Source organism: Eurytemora carolleeae, unplaced genomic scaffold, assembly GCF_000591075.1.
Source record: "Eurytemora carolleeae unplaced genomic scaffold, Eaff_2.0 scaffold895, whole genome shotgun sequence".
Lineage (NCBI taxonomy): Eukaryota > Metazoa > Arthropoda > Copepoda > Calanoida > Temoridae > Eurytemora > Eurytemora carolleeae.
Window position 1 is genome coordinate 73081 of NW_019396841.1, and position 20416 is coordinate 93496.

The 20416-nt window shown below is 33.4% G+C and overlaps 3 protein-coding genes across 3 annotated transcripts in view; 1 reads left to right on the top strand and 2 right to left on the bottom strand.

Moving 5' to 3' along the window:
* The window catches only part of LOC111709277 (cullin-4B), a 48692-nt gene that overhangs the window by 18533 nt on the left and 9743 nt on the right, over window positions 1-20416 (top strand). The window contains exons 2-9 of the mRNA XM_023482901.1: window positions 15298-15381; window positions 16372-16417; window positions 17064-17133; window positions 17550-17619; window positions 18445-18505; window positions 19229-19293; window positions 19725-19910; window positions 20263-20340. Of these exons, the coding sequence (XP_023338669.1) occupies window positions 15334-15381; window positions 16372-16417; window positions 17064-17133; window positions 17550-17619; window positions 18445-18505; window positions 19229-19293; window positions 19725-19910; window positions 20263-20340 (624 nt within the window). The 5' untranslated portion in view covers window positions 15298-15333. The remainder of the gene's footprint in view (window positions 1-15297; window positions 15382-16371; window positions 16418-17063; window positions 17134-17549; window positions 17620-18444; window positions 18506-19228; window positions 19294-19724; window positions 19911-20262; window positions 20341-20416) is intronic.
* On the bottom strand, window positions 559-3400 carry LOC111709288 (biogenesis of lysosome-related organelles complex 1 subunit 2). The gene is made up of 6 exons (XM_023482917.1): window positions 3325-3400; window positions 2946-3093; window positions 2260-2317; window positions 1968-2035; window positions 1724-1786; window positions 559-1355 (listed from the first exon to the last, which is right to left on the bottom strand). Exons 1-6 carry the CDS (start codon window positions 3360-3362, stop codon window positions 1251-1253), a joined length of 480 nt encoding a protein of 159 aa, XP_023338685.1. The 5' UTR covers window positions 3363-3400; the 3' UTR covers window positions 559-1250.
* LOC111709284 (U6 small nuclear RNA (adenine-(43)-N(6))-methyltransferase) lies at window positions 3364-13725 on the bottom strand. The gene is made up of 15 exons (XM_023482910.1): window positions 13605-13725; window positions 13346-13436; window positions 12845-12926; window positions 12585-12624; window positions 11760-11830; window positions 10653-10709; window positions 9738-9844; window positions 9208-9303; window positions 8767-8822; window positions 7593-7646; window positions 7321-7403; window positions 5819-5923; window positions 4829-4875; window positions 4223-4738; window positions 3364-3522 (listed from the first exon to the last, which is right to left on the bottom strand). The coding sequence occupies exons 1-15, from the start codon at window positions 13708-13710 to the stop codon at window positions 3408-3410; spliced, it is 1626 nt and encodes a 541-aa protein (XP_023338678.1). The 5' UTR covers window positions 13711-13725; the 3' UTR covers window positions 3364-3407.

Sequence of the window (20416 nt, forward strand, 5' to 3'; positions counted from 1 at the left end):
AAGATTACAAATCAAAGTGCATAATAAATTACCAGAAAATTTAAGGTATAGTGTAACAATAAATTTGGATTTGGATTATGACATTCTTTTTCCGATTTTTTATTTTTCAATATGAGTGGTCCAAATGCATGAAAAGAGAGTTTTGAGAACCAAGACAGGGGTGTATATTTTCTGGAAAAATCATTCCCCCCATCCGTTTGAAAACTGTTTATTCCCCAGATGTTATTTATGTTTTTAGGTTTTTTTTCTCGCTGAATTGAGATTAATAAGTGCACTTTTCGGGTAAAAGTATTATACAGAATCAAAAGAAACTTTTCCTTTTAAAAATTTTTTCCCACAAATCATCAAAAATCACTGCAACCCCCCCCCCCCCTTGGGTGTTAATTCTGATAAATAAACACCCCAGAATCAATAGTTCAATAATAGTAACTTAAAAGAGATAATCTAAATATAAGCTCTTCAAATGATGGTTGACTCAACTAACCCTAAATTGGTGGAGCCACTTCATAAACAAAGGATTAGGGTTTGGATTCACTTTCTTTACTCGCCGCATTTTTCTGAAATAATGTCTGACATGTCACATGTGTAAATAAAGAATTGACGATTTTATACAGTCATAATCAGGAAGACACGGAATTAGTTCACAATTGATCAGAGGACGTTACAATTAAATTTAACAAATATGATAGATGAAACATTTACAAAATAGCTTTAGTCCTGCCATTTCAAAAATGTGGTCTGACTTTTTGAGTATTAAAAACTGCCCGAGATATATATATATGTACAATCGCCAGATTAACTATCAATTAATTTCGGGTCTTTCTGATTATGACTGTAGTTACTAGTTAATAGTTTAAATATCAGCATTAAGATGGGGAATTAACCGAACATGTTCAACAACAAAAATATAAAATATTTTTTTTTGGAGGAAAGACAAAAATAAGATCAAATTGATATTCGAAAATCTTTTTTCTAGACAAATAAAAACTGCAAAAAGATTCATTTAACGTTGTTCTATAAATTGGTGATTGCACAAACTCCACAGTTTAAAAACAAATAGAATTAAGTGCTTGACTAGAAAATTAATTGGATATAAAATGTCTTAACAACTTTGATATCATTTTCGTAATTTTCGTAAGGCAATATAAAATTATGTAAATATTGCAAAAGAAGTTAATTTAACTAAACTTTTGAGTGAAAAGAGTGAAAATGAAAATAAAAATCAGGAGCCCAGGAAATCTGCGAAAACATCAAACCGATCTTTTTTCAAGGATTTTAAACTTTGCTTCTAGACGTTTCGAGTATGCATCCAGTTTGTAGGCGGCCTGCTCCAACCGTGATATGCTTTCATCAATCTGGGTCAACCAACATTATTGCGTCAATGCGTATGGCATAAAAACTGTTAAAAACTGCTTCACTTTTTGTTCGTAAAGCCATGACAATTAATTTTTTAAAATAAATCAGATTATTTTAGACTTCTATAAAGGGACAGTAAGGGGTTTTCCCGGAATAAATGTGACGTCCTCAGTGTTAAGTTCACGCAGTACGCTAACGTTTACTCTAATTTTACGCCTTTTCACACATTTCAGCGATATTTACACTGAGATCTCTGTCCTTGATGATAAGTCAAAGTTTGTAAATCGGCGATGTCAATCTAAAAAATTGGAGGTCACTTGAAATGACGGTTAAGTCCCTTTAGATTACTCCAATGTGTTGGTTGTGCCTGATCTATTTGGTCCAGGTAAGGCAGAAGATTTTCATATTTTTTATTCAATTCTGATACACCCTGCAATAAAAAACATCGTAATCTGAAAACATTTCTTTGTCACCCTGTTATAAGAAAATCCTTTTTCCATATTTGATAAATTGGGGTTTGGTGACGTAAAATTTGAGTTATTTACTTTAACAAATGCCCCCCCCCCCCATGAATAAATACGTTAAGCTTTGGCATTTTCTCTAAAAAATACCTTATCTATGTTGGTTGTTATTTGTCGCATATCCGAATATTTTGTAAGTGTTACTCGGTTCATTTGTTCTAATAAAACGAAAACTATGTTTTATTTCTTTGGTAGTTATCGCTAATTACAATCATATTGTCCTCCTCATTAGCATAGTTTATGAGTGATGAAAATCATTTTTTTTGAGAAAAAAAAAATAAAAAAATGTTAAACTATGTGATAATATTCCTGTTATAAATTGTAACAATATCTAGCCGAATATTAACTTGGTTGCGGAGTTTATGAGAACACATCAATTTTCCTAGAAGATAATATTCATCTATCGTGGATTCTAGCTCTCCAGAGACCCAGTCCGCTGTCTGAAATATACAGTCACATAATACTCACCCAATGTATGAAATATACATACAGAAATTCAGTAAAAATAACAGTATATAGTTTATGTTTATGTTTATGTTTATGTGGTGTTAATTCTCTGGACTCCTATTGGAGTATAATGAGAATGTATACTGGTTATCAAAAAAGAAAAATATAGAGAAAAGAACTAATTCATCTTATCCATGAAATTGTCTGTCTCTAATTGTCATATCTTTATAAAGTTCAGTCTATTAAATGTCCTGTACATGAAATGGCATGTCCTTGAAAAAGTCCAGCATATGAAATGAACTATAATGAAGAGTCCCAAAACCCATTGTTTCATTATTTCACCTCAGGGGTGAATATTTATCAATATTACTTCCAACCCTGGGCCAATGGGATGGAGAGTGAATTTATTTTGATAATTTTAGAGGGAAAATGTTAAATTAGACATCAAAAGGCAAGTTTTTAATATCTTCTTGATACTTTTTACTTCAAAAATAACCTTTTCCCTTCAATTAGCTCATAAAACCTAAGCAAAATACAAATAACTTCCGGGGAAAAAAGGATTTTCAAACGTGGGAGGGGGGCCGGGGATTATTTTGCGAGATAAATACATCTCTGTCTCACCTTGGAGAACATTGTGGAGGCCAGGTTATTGAGGACAGGGTCGTGAGGATCTACGGCCTCAAAACTCGAGGTCGAGGTAGACAATGTTGGACCCTTCTTAGGAGAATCAAAAGGCGACCTCATTTTTTTGGGGCTCTTTCTTAGCTCACTGAAAGAGTGATGTGTTGATAATATTTCAATATACCTGAGTAGAAGAATGCATAAATATTATTTTATCGAGTTAAAAAATTCCATTATTACATATCTCACTTTAAGATTATCCAAAACAATTTACTTCAAAAAGAAAGAAGTTGGTTGAGATTCTATTTGTTTGTATTAAAAGATAAACAGAAAAATAACCATTTTATATGATTGAAGAAATTAAAACACGAATCTTTTCCTTAATGTATCAACACTGAGCTGTCTTTCTTTTTCCATATTTCTGAAAATAAAATAAAACAAATGTAAAACATAATAAATAAATCAAGATGGATTATTGTATTTGTTCTTGAGAAACTGAAGAAGTTGATGAGCAGCATCCCTGCCCGCCTGACCAGCCTTGTACGCAACCTCCACCTGAACAACAGCACCGGACAATCTAGAACAAACTTTTTATTTTTTTAAAGTGTTAAATATTGACAAGGGTGTATATTTCCACGAAAAATCATTAACCCTCCCCCCCTTTTAAAAATTAATTTATTTTCTCCAAAAGTATTTTGTGAAGGGTTTAATTCCCAGCAATGGGGGGAAATTAAATGATTTCTTGGGGAAAATAAAAGAATTTTTGGGGTAAAAGTATAAAAAAAGAATGAAATAACTTGAATTTTGAGTTTTTCCNCATCATCCCACCAAACCCCTTGAATAATGAAGCCAACAAGAATTTTTAATTAATTAATTTTTGTGAGAATAGATATTCTTGTCTAAAACAATGTATTTTCGAGTGAGTCATCAGATAAAGAGAGGCATGTACTCCTTAAACCTTTATCTGATCAATAGTCTGAAATATATCGTTGTTTTTCTAGCTTGAATAGTTAAGAATTTTGGCAATTTCCTCCAATGTTTTTGCAGCAGAAATGCACATTAATTTTTAAAGAGAAGTTTAAAGCTATAAACATCGTTAAATAATTATACTTGAGCAGACAAGCTTGCAATGGTACTGTTGTGAATCATACATGCCATTATAAATAGAGAGTCACTTGAAATTACGACTTAAGTCCTTTTAAACAACTATTTTCATGAAAAAACCACGTTTTTCCAATATATAAAAAAAAGAATTTGTGAAGAAATTAAAAAGTTTCCTTATCACAAGATCACACTCCAACACCGTTTCCCCTGATTCACGTCCACCTTCGTGGTTCGGTTCACTTCCACCTTTATCTTTCGGTTCAGTTCCACCTACATATTTCGGTTCAGCAGAACCTTCATTCAATCTATCGTCCTCTACATCTGATTTTTGGTTCTTTTGAACAAAACTTGCGTCAGTTTTTACCAATGGTGGAAAAGCATTTGATTTACCATTTGAATCGTGAGACGTGAGAATGTCTGAATTGTTGTGAACATGACCGTTAATTTTGGCTTTGTCCTTCAAAGCTGAGCCAATTTCCTTTGAATTTAAACAGCTACCACTGTTCTTCCACAGCAACTCATCTAACAGACATTGTTCAACACTAGAATCACCGTTTCCAGTATTTTCAAGGATTTCAGAGAATTTGGCGCCTTTTTGAGAAACTGGCGCGGTTTCTGCAGGTTCCTCTAGTCTACGTTTTCTTCGCTGCTGACGTTGATTTCTCCACAGCGTTTGTTTTGACGACAATCTAACATTCCAAAAATTATCAAATTAGTCTTATTTTATTGATGTCAATTTGTAAAAAAAAATGTTAATAAAAGATTTAATATTGAAATACCTGGCAGAGCAAAAATGCTTTGTCTCCTTCTTTAATTCTATGTCAACCTAAAAAATAAAATATTTTATCTTAATTTCCAACAACAAAAATATTTTATTGAACATTTTCCCCCAATATTCAAATTCACCCATGAAAAAACAATATTACTTTATTTTTATTCATCTATCAAGATCTGCCAAAAACTAGTTATATCAAAACAAAAACACAGATTGTAAAGATCAGAGTTTTCTGAAAAGACCTTGCATAGCTATTGAATCAATGTTTACTTATTGATGTTCTTTATTGTTGTTAAGTTTTACAAAAAAAAATAGTTTCTCGTCAATTCTAGTCCTATTTATACATTACGGTTAAAAAAACAATCCCTATCCCACTTACATTAAGTCATACTATATATATATCTATATATAAACTTGTTTGTTTGTATCCAATAAACGTCAAAACGGCTGAACCGATCGACCCAAATTTTGTGTGGGACTTCACATGACCCCAGGAAAGGTTTATGGATGCTCGGAATTTCGAAAAGTTTTCTCCAAAAAATTTTTATATTCGTAAAATTTTGAAAATTACGAAAAACAAAATTGCAATTCTGCAAAAAATTTTATTTTTGTTTCATCGAAGAGAAAATGCTGAAAGATTGAGCAAAACATTAAAAGTTGAAATAGAAGAGAGCCTAGTTGGGTATATTTTAACCCGATAAAAATTCTTTCTTGTATTTGAATAAGGCATAAATAAAAACTTACTTGTATTAAAGTGATGTTTAAAAATTTACTTGTATTTGAGTGATGTTTAAAAATTTACTTGTATTTGTGTGATGTATAAAAACTTCCTTGTATTTGAGCGGGGTATAAAAACTTACTTGTATTTGAGTGATGTATTAAAACTTACTTGTATTTGAGAGATGTTTTGTATTTTAGTGATATGTAAAAAATTACTTGTATTTGAGTGATGTTTAAAAACTTACTTGTATTTGTGTGATGTATAAAAACTTACTTGTATTTGAGTAAGGTATGTTTTAAAGGTTTGAAGCAGACTAAGTGTATTAACTGTTTCACTGGGTAAACTCCAACTAAAAGGTTTCTCTTTACCCTTCTTGGCCTGGACAGAAAGAGACAAGGGTTTCCAAATAGTCGTATTAACTCTTTTGATAATAATTCTTTTGAGAGAGATTGAAGTTTGCCGCTGGAGCGGTTCAGAGGGACATTTTTTATTGAATTCTTTTAATTCTATAAGAGGAATATTAGTTACACTCAGCACACTAAGTACTCTACCGGAGGGATAGTAATTAACTCTTCGGGCACTAACTACTCCATCAAAGGGATGATAATTTACACTCAGCACACTAATTACTCCACTGGAGGGATGGTAATCAATACTCAAGGCTCTGATTACTCCACCGTAGGGATTATAATTAACACTCAGGACACTAATTACTCCTTTGGAAGGATGGTAATTGACACTCAGTACATTAATTTCTCCACCTGAGGGATGGTAATTAACACTCAAGACACTAATTACTCTACCAGAGGGATGATAATCATAAGGAATCATAAGGAAGTGAAATCTGCAAGAGACCCCATTGTGGGCCCCCAGACCGCCCAGGCAGCAGGGTGCACTGCCCCGCCCCTGTTCTAACTAGACCTTTAAATCCCCATCATCTAGTCCAAATCTAGAGAAATAAAGTAGATACATTCCAGTCACTCAAGACACTAATTTATCCACCTGAGGGATGGTAATTAACGCTAGGGACTTTAACACTCATGACATATACCCCATCGGAGAGAATGGTAATTAGTTTCCTGGGTGTTAATTACCATCCCTCCGGTGGAGTAATTAGTGTCCGGGGTGCTAATTTCCATCTATTATGTTGATTAATTATTGTTCTGAGTGTTATCATTCCGACGATGAAGTAATTAGTTACCTGAGTGTAAATTACCATCTCTCCAATGGATTAATTAGCATGTGAATAAAGAAAAATGTTCCCTCCGGTGGCCTACGCTCCAACAGAGGGGACCCAATATACTACTGCAAACTTAAATCTCTCTTTTTTACCCATTTTGCAAAGAAAAATTAACGATTTTGAAGAAGAAAAAAAAATTTCAGGACTTTTCACAATTTTTGGCATTACGATATCAAAAGGAAATGTTGATGAAAAGCTGATTTTATACCACACACGCAAATTTTTTAATCCCTGTATCTTTGCAACCTGATGATGAAAACCTGTGATATCTCAAACGTTGACTGATTGATTGATCTATCAGAATTCCTTCAGTTTAACATATCAAAGGTCTAAAATACCAAGTTGCAAAGATATAGGGATTAAAAAATTAGATTTTGTGGAAAAAACTCATTTCCTTTAATGACAATAAGTTGTTTGTAACTATCAAGGTACAGTTTCAGCACTAATAAAATTCACCCTTAATTGACAAAATAGTCAACAAAAAAATTCGTCGATCAATAATCTTTAATTTAGTTTAGCTTGACCCTTGACCTTCCTTGATGCTGATGACCTGTGTAAGATCCAAATCTAAAAATGTCCACGCAACCCCCCATCTCATTGTCCGACCCTGGCAGAATTCTAGACAAAAATTTCAACAAAATAACTATTTCTTCCTGTAAAGTGGGTGGTTTAAAAAAGAACTGAGAAAGAAATTATTTTTTAAGAAAACATATATCTGTTGGGCAATTTTAATGTACGCTCCCACGCATTTCATAATTTTATTTTCAGATTGTAATTTCTGTACTTCAATTAATGGAATCTTCTAACCTGTGGTTGAGATAGATTTGACTCCAATATTTTTCAGGTACTTCTTAACAGGCGCTAAAAAAGGTTTAAATTATTTTTAAGTGGGCGAAGCACCATTACATCTTTCAGCACCCTCTTTTGTATATTTAAAATATTAATATTACTAATTCCGCGGATTTTTTTCTTTTTCATAAATGGATTTACAACAAATCAAAAATGTATTTAAAATTTTTCTTAGACAACATTAGTTTATCCTGAGTCCTGACCCGTCGATGAAGTGTATTCGATATAAACGAAGAATCGAAAATGGTTTCTGAATAACTAGCCTTAGAGGGCACTTCATGCCCATCTTCTAAATTAATTGTGAATATGTTCTCTTAGTGTACATCGTAAAACAAAACAAAAATAATTCGCGGATTTTCACAAAAAATTTCTTGGATTTTCAAAATTTTCAAAAATTTAATGAAGATCGAATTTTGATGGAGAAAAATATTTGAAATTTTGATCATTCATAAACCTTCCCTGGGGCTCCGTGAGGTCCCACCAAAGATAATATATATATAGATATGCAGGCAGGTATAAATTTTGAGGTCTTGAGAAAAGGTGCAAACAGCACCATCTCTGTCGTACGCATGGCATTTTATCCTCTAGATTTTTGCTAATTTATCACTTTGTTTATGCGTGATAACACTAAATGCGTACTATAGTATCAACAATAAAACAGGTCCAGATAGCAACACTTGAACTATACAGGATGCAATACGCGTACTGTATGTTGATATAACACAAATGCGTATTTCCTACAGATGGCAGCAAGGGGAGAAAGGAATATAGAAAGTAATCAATTTGCTATAGATGTCTCTCCTTGCACCTTTTCTCAGAGGTTCAAAAATTAGTTGTCTGCTACAAGCAATTTAGGAAGGAGGTTTCTACCTGCCTGCCTATCTATATATATATTATCTTTGGGTCCCACAAAAAATTTGGGCCCGATCGGTTCAGCCGTTTTGACGTTTATTGGATACAAACAAACAGACAAGCCAAATTTATATATAGATGGCCGCTTCTTAAGTTTCCGGAGGAAAAAAGGAAACAAGCCAATATCATGAAAAAAAATTAATTCTCAATTAGTTTTTTAAGGATAACCTAGGGTTCCAAGTTTTAGATAAATAAAGTTACTTAAGAAAGTATACCCTACCTAAACTAGACTTATGTCCTAGTAGTGTGGTGAATATTTGAACTTGAGTTTTCAGTCTAACAAACGGGAACCAATTAAAGTGTTTATGCACGTGGGCAACGTAAGCCCTATTAACAACGGTACTACCTATAAAACATTTATCTGATCAAACAGGTAGAAAACAATCTCGTTTTCTGACTTGGAAAGTGTTAATTTCTGTGAATTTCTCCGTAGCTTCTTATAAGCAAGAAATGCGCAACTTCTTACAGGCAAAAATGCGCTAATGTATACCTAATTCATACTAAATCAGACAACGCTTCCAAGGGTACCGTTGTGAATCTGACATTGCCTGCTTTACATAGAGGGTCACCTGAAATCACTTACAGTCCCTTCAGAGGAAGTTTTCTTTATTAAAATCATCAATAGAAAAACTATATTTAAAAAATATTTTGGTTCCCTTGCCTCGAGCTCTGTTCTGCCATATTGAATATAAAATTGACCTCGCCACCCTGGGTCTTCACTTCGCAATCTTTACCAGGAGCCTCGCCAACATCCTCTCTAAAATACACTAGCTTTAAAATATGTTTATACGCATTGTTGAGAAGTGATCTCAACGATAGAGGTGTATATTTTCTATAAAAATCAACAATAAGTTAGAGATTTGTAAGGGATTTTTTTCGCTGAATAATGGGAAATAACTTCATTTTAGGCGGGAAAAAGAACTTTTTGAAGAAAAATTATCGGAAACCCTTTTTGTGAACGAACGAAGAAAATATATAAAAATATATACTTGACGATTGCTCCCACCCCTGATTTGACTTTTCGCCGATTCTTTCAATAGGAACGAGTCCGAGAGCAGATATTTCAGTAATCAAATTTCAGATTTGGAAAAAAATGCAAAAAGAAAAGATGAGAAACGACGAAGATAATTTTAATGGATTTAAAATAAAAGATACATGCTATTGTCAACAAAATATAGGAAATATATTGACCTGTTAAAGAAGGGTGGATTGCACATAGAGAATGTAAAATATCTGTGGTTTAGAATTTCCTGGTTTAAGATCATGTTGTTTTCCACCTTAACTAATTCGACCATCTCCTGTTATAATCAAAAAAAAAAAATAATAATTATGTGAGATAAGGAATATATCTATGGAGACACAAGATTCCAATATTATATATTTAATAATTCCTTATTATAGAATACTAGAAAACTTTCAGATAAGAAGAGAAAGGAAAAAGTTTAGAAAAATTATGATGGGAAAAGTCAAGAGTTTAGGAAAAATAGGAAGGGAAAAGTCAAGAGTTCAAGATCAATAGGAAGGGAAACGAATAGAGTTCAAGAACACTAGGAAGGGAAAATGATAGAGTTTAGGAACAATAGAAAGGGAAAGGATAGAGTTTAGGAACATTAGGAAGGGATAGGATAGAGTTTAGGAACAATAGGAAGGAAAAAGGATAGAGTTTTGGAACAATAGAAAGGGAAAGGATAGAGTTTAGGAACAGTAGGAAGGGGAAATGATCGAGTTTAGGAACAATAGAAAGGGATAGTATAGAGTTTAGGAACAATAGGACGGGAAAAGGATAGAGTTCAGGGAAAATAGGAAGGGAAAAGGATAGAGTTCAGGAACAATAGAAAGGGAAAGGACAGAGTTTAGGAAGAATAGGACGGGAAAAGGATAGAGTTTAGAAACAATAGGACGGGAAAAGGATAGAGTTTAGGATAAATAGGAAGGGAAAGGATAAAGTTTAGGAAAAATAGGAAGAGAAAGGATAGAGTTTAGGAACAGTAGAAAGGGGAAATGATCGAGTTTAGGAACAATAGAAAGGGATAGTATAGAGTTTAGGAACAATAGAAAGGGAAAAGGAAAAAGGAGGAAAAAACAAGAAAGGAAAATATTTTTCACCTGAAGATTATTTTGTTCAACGTTGAGACGAGCTGAACTTATATTCTGGGCATCAGACTAAATAAAGATTATTATATTCTGGGCATCAGACTAAATTAAGATTATTTTTTTACTTTTATTTAGCACAGAAGAAACGATACCCCAAGAAAAGAAAATTAAGGAGTATCCGTAAATAGACACCAACATCAACATATGAAAGGGTTATAAAGGGGAAAATTTGAAAAGAAAGAATCATTCCAAAAAATTGTATTAGCCTGATATAAACTGATAACACAAGTTTTTTTGAGTATTATGTGCGCATTTTAGCGACAAGGGTGAACAAATTGCCTTCATATTTTATTTCCAGAACATCAAAAAAAAATATCTTGAAAATAAATACCTCTAGACCCTATTTAAATCTATCAATATCTATATGTATACTTTGCTTGTCTGTCTGTTTGTCTGTCTGTTTGTAAGGGGTCCAAGAGTAAGGATGCCAGATCATTAAAAATGTTTAAAAGCATGCTTGACGCACACTATATTAACAACTAATCCCGCAACTATTGTGCCAGGTCCAGGGAGTGTTGATTTACTTGATTACTCTCTACGGACGATGACCTGACCTCTGGACTGTGCGGGCCACTCCAGCTATCCTCAACATGCTCCTACCTGGGGCTCTGAGGATCACCACTCAAGTATCCAAGTAAGTAAGTAAGTAAGTATCCAATAAACGGCTGCACTGATCGGGCCCAAATTTTTTTGTGTGATCTCGTGTGACCCCAGGGAAGGTTTATGGATGATCGAATTTTCAAAATTTTGCCTCTAACAAAGTTCGCTTTTTGAAAAATTTAAAAATCCACGAATTTTTTTTTAAATCCGAGAATTTTTTGTTTGTTTTACAATGTTTACAAAGAGAACATGTTCATTGTTCACAATTTAAACAGAAGATGGTCGCGAAGCGCCCTAAAAGCCTAGTTTATAATAAAGCTCTTCGCTCATATGCGACATGATGACAAAGGCTAAAAACAAATTTTAATTTTTTAATTGTTGCAACAATTTTTCTTATATTTGAGTCGTTTGAAATTTCCGAGGGCAACGCCGGGCACTCCAGCTAGCAGTAAATATTACCTCAGTTCCCAGAATACTCCAACCTAACTCCCGCGCACCAAGCAAGGGATAAACTGCGCATGCACCAGTACCTAAAACAGGAAGGGTTTCATCTAGGATCAATTTGAGTGAACATTGTACAATGTACACCTATTACACCCAGATTTTTAAACCCCCCAAAAAAATTTTAATGCCCAAATAAAAGCCACAAATGATATCTTAACGCTTAAAATCTGTTGATAAAATATACCACTAACTGTGTATAAATGCATAAAATATGCATCAATTTATGCCTTGCCACATAAAATCTGCCACACTTTACATCACAGCTCAGAGAATATGCCACAAAAAAGTATTTAAATGCATGAATCTGCTACTAAAATTATCTAAAAAGCTTTATATCTGCCACAAAGCAGTGCTAATATATGACAGATGCCACAAGCTATACCCAGACATATAAAATGTGTCACTAACAATATTTAAAAGGAAAAATAATGCCGCAAATTATGTCTTCGTCATAAAAAATCTGTCACACTTGCCTTCAAAACTCAGAAAATGTGCCACAAACAGTGTCTTAATGAACAACATCTGCCATAAATAGGTATTTAAAGTTTAACGTATGCCAAAGTTAAGCAAAACAAACAAAAAATGAAAGGGTGATCGTTCGCTGTCTTATAATGGCGCAAAGACAGCGACCCTTTAAATATCTTTCAAAAGCAGCGCCGAAATGAACGGGCAAAAGGAAGCATGAGAAAGAGAACCTTGGTGCAGACGTGCAGATGGAGAAAGGAGAAAAAAGATCAATATGTATTTTAAACTATGCCTCGTAAAAATATATTATATTACCTATATCGATGCCTGTTATCTTCTCCGCAGGAGGTAAAACCTGAAATAACATATTTTTTACCAGTAATAAGGATCCCCTTTTTGAAAATTAATAATTACGAATCCGGCAATACAAAGCGTAATATGTTTTAGTTTTATTATATGCATCATGAAAAATATTAAGAAAGGAAAAACAATTTTGACTCTTGTAATAAATCTAAATTAACGTGTGGGGGGGGGGGGGATTTAACAACAAAATAAAGAATCCTGTCAATCCTTACCTTAATCAGATCCTTAATCCAGAGCAGATAATTAAGCCGTGAAGGAATTGTTGGAATTAAACATCCAGCAGGAATATCAACCCTTAAATTAATTAGTTTAATGTTGTAGAGGATGAAAATCCCCGAAGGGAATTTTGAAGTTCGACAATACTGACCTTTTAAAGCTTTGTTTGATCAAGTATGAATTTGATATCTATGTTTTAGTTTATTTTAACTATTTATTTTTAGTTTTGGTTACTCTACAAAAATGACTTGCGCATTTCATGCTTATTGAAAACAACAAAACAGTAATAAACACTTTTCGAGTCAGAAAGACGAAGTTTTCTCCACATTTGATCAGATATAAGTTTCAAGGGTACCGTTGTTAATCAGGCATTGATACCTTTGCATGGAGGGTCATTTAAACTATGCTTACACTTATAGACCCCTTAAGTCGTAACTTTGTTCTATTCCACAATTTTAAGGCTCTCGCTTTACAAACATACATGACTGAAGTTGTACCTAAGTGAAAATGAGTCTAGTAGCAGGGTTTTACTGAGTTCACGCAGTGCGTCAGGGTTCTTGAAATCCAAATGTATTTTGCCAACAACATCTAAATATAAAATTAAATAGTGAAGGTCAAACTGTTGAGTAATGAATTAACATAATCCTTTGGTCGACCAAAGAATAGAACGACTTGATTCAGGAAAATACGAGAAGAGAGGAGGGGTCCAACAATCTAAACTAGTAAAATGGGACCTACTTAATTCTCAGTTCTCACCTTGGGAAACATGTTTCATAAACTCTGGATACTTCAGTGCAAGTGCTTTGAAGTCTGGAGCTACTCGAAATGGATTTTCAGGGTGCATAAATCTGTTCAACGTCATTTTCTAAAATCTTATAAATAATAAAGGGGGGGGTCCAAAAATCGTGTACTAGGAAATTACCAATTAATTGATTGATTGATAGACGTTTATTTCTTTAAACCTAATTAATGGTATCTTAAATGTTCATAATAAACAATAAAAACTATTAAATATGGTCGAATTGTCATTTCATATTCACGTGATTAATTTCAAGAAAATCGAAAGGTGCCTAGTCATAATTTCATCATATGTAAAAAGATAATTCTTAAAATTAATAAATTAAAAGATATTAATTTCTTTCCGTGACATGAATAATGTTAATTTATTTCTTTTTTATAATAAAATGTTAAGCGCATTAGCCGCGTTCAATGTTTTATGTAACGGCTACTTCAGAGGCGTCCTTCCTAACTTGGCGGAGGGGGGGATAGATAAAACTCCTAAGAATGCGCGAATACCGGATAATATTTCTTTAATTCTCTCTCTCTATGATCGCGCATTCTTAGGAGTTTTATCTATCCCCCCCTCCGCCAAGTTAGGAAGGACGCCTAATTCAGAAATCAATGAATCAAAGTTCGATAAAATCAAAATCCGACTTGCGGGATTTTCATCATTGTCGCGCGCTTCAGTCTGGCGTCTTTCATTTTCAATACAAAACTTCGTTAATCGTTATGTGTTATGTGTACCTGAAAACCTACAGTCGTCTGGCCCATTCTATACACTGGTCAGTGCTTAGGATCCATTTAATTTTGATGCGGATCCGGATCCTTGATCCGCTTTTCAAAATAATGGATCCGGATTTTGATCCGGATCCGGATCCAGGTCATTGATCAAAAAAATTTTATTTTAGTTCAAATATCTTTTCATACTTAAAAAAAATGTTAAACATTTTAACATTTTTATATTATTTTTCTACTAGTTTGCACAAAATGATAATGATTTTTTTTACTTTATTGGATGTAAAAAAACAGGTCTAATTCATATTAGCTTTTAGTAGAAGGAGGGCGTTTGGAATTTCTGCTTTCAGGCAACCCCTTCGGTCTGATTGGAATATCTTCAGGGCAGAGAACAGTCTCTTTATACTGGGAACACAAGATGTTCCTTAGCATATGTGAGCCCCCTCCCTTTTCCCCCTCACTCTTACACATCCTTACACCTTAATTTGTTAAGACTGAATTTGCTTAGTTGCAATGGGGAAAAGGGAGACTTCTCCCCCCCCCCTCTCTAGGTATTAAAGAGGGGGGGGGTACACGGTGGAGGTCTGAGTTAAGATTTGAGCAAGATAGAAACCTGAGACCCTGAGAATATTTTTAAAATCTGTTAAACAATTCAAAATAAGATATTTTTAAGGAAAAATAACGCTGTTTTGCACATTTTGAAAAATAAAATTGTCCTTGGATCCGGATCCGTGGATCCGCATTTTTTGGCGGATCCGGATCCAAAGAGCCAAACTAATGCGGATCCAGCGGATCCGGATCCTAAGCACTGACACTGGTTATAATATTTTGATACATTTTGCAATTGAAGAGGCTTTCACGCAATTATTTTTTATTTATCAGTTCGCTGTTTGGTGGCTGGCTCGGTTGAAATAAATTATTTAACTTTTTACAGATTTTAAGTTTTGAGGCTATGAAGTAATGACTGGACATGTTACCCACTTCAGAAGCTGCATTTTTCAAGAAAAGAGCGCATAGAGTAATAATTTATTATTGAAAATACTTCTAAGTTAGAGCTGTTTTCACACTAAACCTACGCTTTGTCCCTCTCTTTCTCCGGTGGTAACCGCTGCGCTCAGTTACGTTTAAACAAGACGCAGAAACCAGGGATATTCTTTAACCCCCCNATTTTTGAACCCCCCACCTCTCCTATCAATTATCATGGATCTCATATTTAACGCAAAGAAGAAGATGGTCACGTGGCCTCAGCGCTCGGCCTCCCAGCCTGTCCTAGCTGTGACACTCGGCCTCCTATCCTGTCCTAGCCGCAGCTCTTGGCCCAAAACGTGTCTTAACCTAACCTAACCCTAAATATTTATTAATTTTAGTTGATTATTGTTGAAATTGAAGGTCTGTCCTCGCCTGAGCACTCGGCTCTAAATTTGTCCTAGCCTAACCCTGAAATAATGCAATATAAATATTTTTTTGTTGGAAATAGTTAAAATCTGGGTCATGTACAAAATTGAAAGGAGGGGTCTAAAAGTGTGAAATTTTATATTAACTAATTTAAATAGAATCACATTGACTAAACGTATGGTGGGGGAAGGGGGTTAAATAGGTATTTGCAAGGGAAATATTTTTATGAAACGCGATTTCTTTTCCAAATCAGATTTCAAAGTGAAATGAAGAATAGTTTTTTGTTATTTCCTAGTAAAGAATTTTATTGACTATCAACCCCCACCCCTCCTATCATTTTTGTGCACAGCATTTTAGGGTCCGTCCTAGGATACAACTTTTGGNTAGGTTAGATTAAGACAATTTCTGGGCCGAGCGCTGCGGCTAGGACAGGCTAGGGGGCCAGCGCTGCGGCCACATGATGTACAAAATGTACAAAATTGATAGGAGAGGCTAGAGGGGGGTCCAAAAATCGTTCTCTATGAAATTGCCGCATTTTAGGTTATATTTGGAGCCGCGGCTAGTTCAGGCTAGAATGGAATATTTTACTTAACTGCTAAATAATTTACTTCAGGAATTAGCAGAAGAAGATTTTGTTGTACTAAAGAAACCTAAAACTGGTAACTAGACTTTTTGAATTTTAGTTTGATCTTGCTTTATTGTTTTCGTGTTCTCTTGTACTCTTGTACTCTTGTTTTCAAGTTCTCTTGTTCTCTTGCTCTCTTGTGTACTCTTGCACTCTTGCATGTACGCTTGTACTCTTGTACTCTTGTACTCTTGTACTCTTGTACTCTTGTACTCTTGTACTCTTTTACTCTTTTACTCTTGTACTCTTGTACTCTTGTACTCTTGTACTCTTGTACGCTTGTACTCTTGCACTCTTGCACTCTTGCACTCTTGCACTCTTGCACTCTTGAAATATTGATTGATTGATAGATTAACTTATTTATCGATAAATTGATTAATGAACTTATTTATTAATAAACTTATTGGTCGATATACTGATTGATAAATTAAACGATTATTAATTAATTGATTACAAAACTGATTGATTGATTAACAAGCTTACTGGTTGATTTAATGATTGATTGATAAATTGATTGATTGATAAATTAATTGCAGAATTGATTGATAGATTTAAATTGATTTGATACATTGAATAATAAATTAATTGATAAATTGATTTATCTATTGAATTGATTGATTGATTGATTGATTGATTGATTGATTGATTGATTGATTGATTGATTGATTTTGATTGTGTAGACGGTATGGAGGATAGAAAAGAGAATTTCTCACAGATCCATCCTGTCTCTAATGGTTTTGTTGGATCAAGGTAACCCCCCCCCCCCCGGGGAGACTAATTATTTGCTATAATACTGAAATGGCTTTGATGCTGATCTGCATGTATTTATTTCAGCATAGAGCACCATCGGTGTTTTAATGTTCTTTTATTCTTTTTTAATTCTGGATTTCATTATAGTTAAATATATGTTACGCTAAAAAACTTTTTGTGACACTGAATTACGAAATACTTGTAACCTTGATTGATCATTCAATAAAAGTTTAGTTATTTAGTTTTTTGGAATTTTTTTGAGTCAGTTGCTAGCTATGACATAGTAGCTGTTGACCATAGCCGTTGGTACATGATTGAAGCATGTTTTTTCTTCTTTATTAATGTTCTGATGAAAAATTACTTAGTGTCAGATGCAGTTTTATTTTTAATTATTCAGTATTATTAAAATATTTCAGGAACACTGTAGCCAAAAAGTTGGAGATCAAGAATCTGAAATTTAAACCTATTCTCCCAAAAGATTTTCAGGTTAGCTTGAATTCAGAGTACTCTTAGGATCCGGAACCGTTGGATCCGCAACATTTTGCCTTCCTGGACCCGGATCCGAATCCACTTTATGCGGATCCACGGATCCGGATCCAAGGTGCAAAATATCAACCAAAAACTGAAAACAAACATCTCAAAAATCCAAATCTGAACTGATGAAAAAAATATAAATTATCAACAATTCTCCTAACTCTGAATCAAGTTTTAGAATAAAAATAAAGACAAATAATTTGAAAATTGTTTTTTTGTTAAACATATCAGTGAATCAGAAATGTTCATAAGACCTTTGAACCGGATTTGGATCCTAACATCCGGATCCATTTTATTCCAGTGCGGATCCAGGATCTACATCAAAATTAAATGAATCCCAAGAAGGACTGGACTATTACAAATCACTTTTCAGAGATTCTCTTTAATGTGTTCATAATTCTTAAATTTTAAGGAAAGACACCGTTGTAATTTTTTTTCTGCAATTAAAAATTATTTAATTAAAATTTGTTATGATTTTAGAAAATAAGTGAGGATGTGAGTTATCTGGGGAAATAAATATATTTCGCATCTTTAACAATTTCGTTTCTTATAAAATTTTCTTAGTTTTCTGTCTAACCTTAACTTCTGGGAAAATTAATGAAATTTGAGGAATGGATGACAATGGAACTTTTGAAAGATTTTAAGTTGAATTCGTTTTTAATTGTAAAAATGAAATCTCATTCATAATATTAACAAAAATAAAATGTTTTAACAGAAAACATTCTTATAAAATTGGAAAGAAAAATTAGGAGTTTTTTTTTATTAACTTATTTTCAGGAACGGAGTTGGGAGAAACTAAAGAAAGCTGTTATCGCTATTCAGACCGCTAAACCTATTGGTATTTAATACATAAATTATAATCATTGCACATATTCAATTTAACGAATTAGATTTAAGTGCATTTTTCTTCTCTGAGTTACAGCTTTATCAATATCAAACTGAAAGATATAGTACATACCTTCTCACATAAACATCATAAAATTACATTTAATTTAGTTAATTACTTTGATGTGAGTCGTCTCATATATTAAACACATTTCAATGTCCTGTAAACAATTGTTGGTCAATTAAAATAAGAAAAGTACGTATTACAAAATTCGTGAAATAAAATGACATTGTATTTTTGAGGAAAGAAGAATTCTAATATTGATCAACCTTAATAATGAGAAGCTAGTTTTATACTGCCAAATATAACTTCACGTGGCTTTTGGACGTCCTCTTGTTCCCTTATTTTTATTTGAATGTTCAGAAATGAATTTCTTTCTAGATACAAGTTTGGAGGAATTATACCAGTTTGTTTCTAGATACAAGTTTGGAGGAACTATACCAGTTTGTTTCTAGATACAAGTTTGGAGGAACTATACCAGTTTGTTTCTAGATACAAGTTTGGAGGAATTGTACCAGTTTGTTTCTAGATACAAGTTTGGAAGAACTATACCAGTTTGTTTCTAGATACGTTTGGAGGAATTATACCAGTTTGTTTCTAGATACAAGTTTGTAGGAACTATACCAGTTTGTCTCTAGATACAAGTTTGGAGGAATTATACCAGTTTGTTTCTAGATACAAGTTTGGAGGAACTATACCAGTTTGTGGAAAATCTTTGCAGCCACGGAATGGCTGAGAAGGTAAAAATTATAATTTATTTCAGCTACACCCCCCTCCCTCCTCTCCCCTTCATTTTTTTTCTCAAATCCTTAAGATATCAATTAAATAGGATTTTATGATATTTTAACTTATGGAGAAAATATTTGGTTCTATGAAGAAAAGAAAAATAGACTTACACGCATAAAAAAGCGGTTATTTTGACTTTTTGTTCATTTAATTTTTCTATAGTAGTCTCCTCACTCAAATCTAACAAAACGCCTACCCCTTAGCAGTTTAAATATGTCTTTAAAATTGAACGATATTAGATTTTTTTGTTATTTTAAACAGTTGATAATTTTTTTTTTGAAAAGTTTTAACAATTTTATTTTCCATTTTTCGTTAAAAGTTTATTTTCCAGCTACTGGTAACAAATTCATCTACCTATTGCACAGTTTTACGGGTCTCAATGTAGGTGTACAGTCAGCTCAAGGGTCTGATAGAAGAGCATGTGGCGGAGACCGTGGGACAGTTCCTTGGAGAATTCCAGGATAAACTTATCTTCATGAAGAAGATGAATGAGGCCTGGTCCAGTCATTGTCATCAGATTATTATGTGCAGGTGGGATATTTTTATCCAGGTATGGCGTGTCCATTTTGTTGTTGGTATCCAACAAACGTAAAAACGACTGAACCATCTGGGCCCGTTTTTTGTGGTAACTTGGAATGGTTAGGGCTGGTTATTTTTTTTTGCAGTTTTTGAAATTCGTTGATTTTAGCAACAAAATTCTTGCAATTTTTTTTTTCTTGATGAACGAGAAAGACACTGTCAAAGCATAATTTACAGCATTAGCTTTATGTGGCTCGACAGTTATTCGTCTGTAGTTAAAAATCAATGAATTTGGCTTCCTTTATATATTGGAATTAATCATCTTAAATCGATTTTGAGAAAAGTTTTAAAAAAATTCATTTAGTTAGTTTTGAGGCTTTTATCTCTGATTCACTATTTTTTAGGAGAGGCATGGAGATATGATCGATAGATCGTTGATAAAAAGTCTACTAAGAATGTTGGTTGATCTACAGATCTACAAGGTTAGTAAAATAAATATATTTAAATTCCTTTTTTCGCAAAAATTTTGATTAACGAATAGTTATTTTATGAAAACAT

What these genes read in the sequence shown, in the direction of transcription:
- LOC111709288 (XM_023482917.1), bottom strand. Translation starts at nt 3,362, where the DNA reads ATGGAAAAAGAAAGACAGCTCAGTGTTGATACATTAAG. An exon ending in CTCAGTGTTGATACATTAAG is followed by an intron (nt 3,094 to 3,324) that starts GAAAAGATTCGT and finishes TCACTCTTTCAG; the next exon opens with TGAGCTAAGAAAGAGCCCCA. An exon ending in AGATGAATATTATCTTCTAG is followed by an intron (nt 2,036 to 2,259) that starts GAAAATTGATGT and finishes TCGTTTTATTAG; the next exon opens with AACAAATGAACCGAGTAACA.
- LOC111709284 (XM_023482910.1), bottom strand. Translation starts at nt 13,710, where the DNA reads ATGACGTTGAACAGATTTATGCACCCTGAAAATCCATTTCGAGTAGCT. An exon ending in GGATTAAGGATCTGATTAAG is followed by an intron (nt 12,625 to 12,844) that starts GTAAGGATTGAC and finishes ATGTTATTTCAG; the next exon opens with GTTTTACCTCCTGCGGAGAA. An exon ending in AAGCATTTTTGCTCTGCCAG is followed by an intron (nt 4,739 to 4,828) that starts GTATTTCAATAT and finishes TTGGAATGTTAG; the next exon opens with ATTGTCGTCAAAACAAACGC.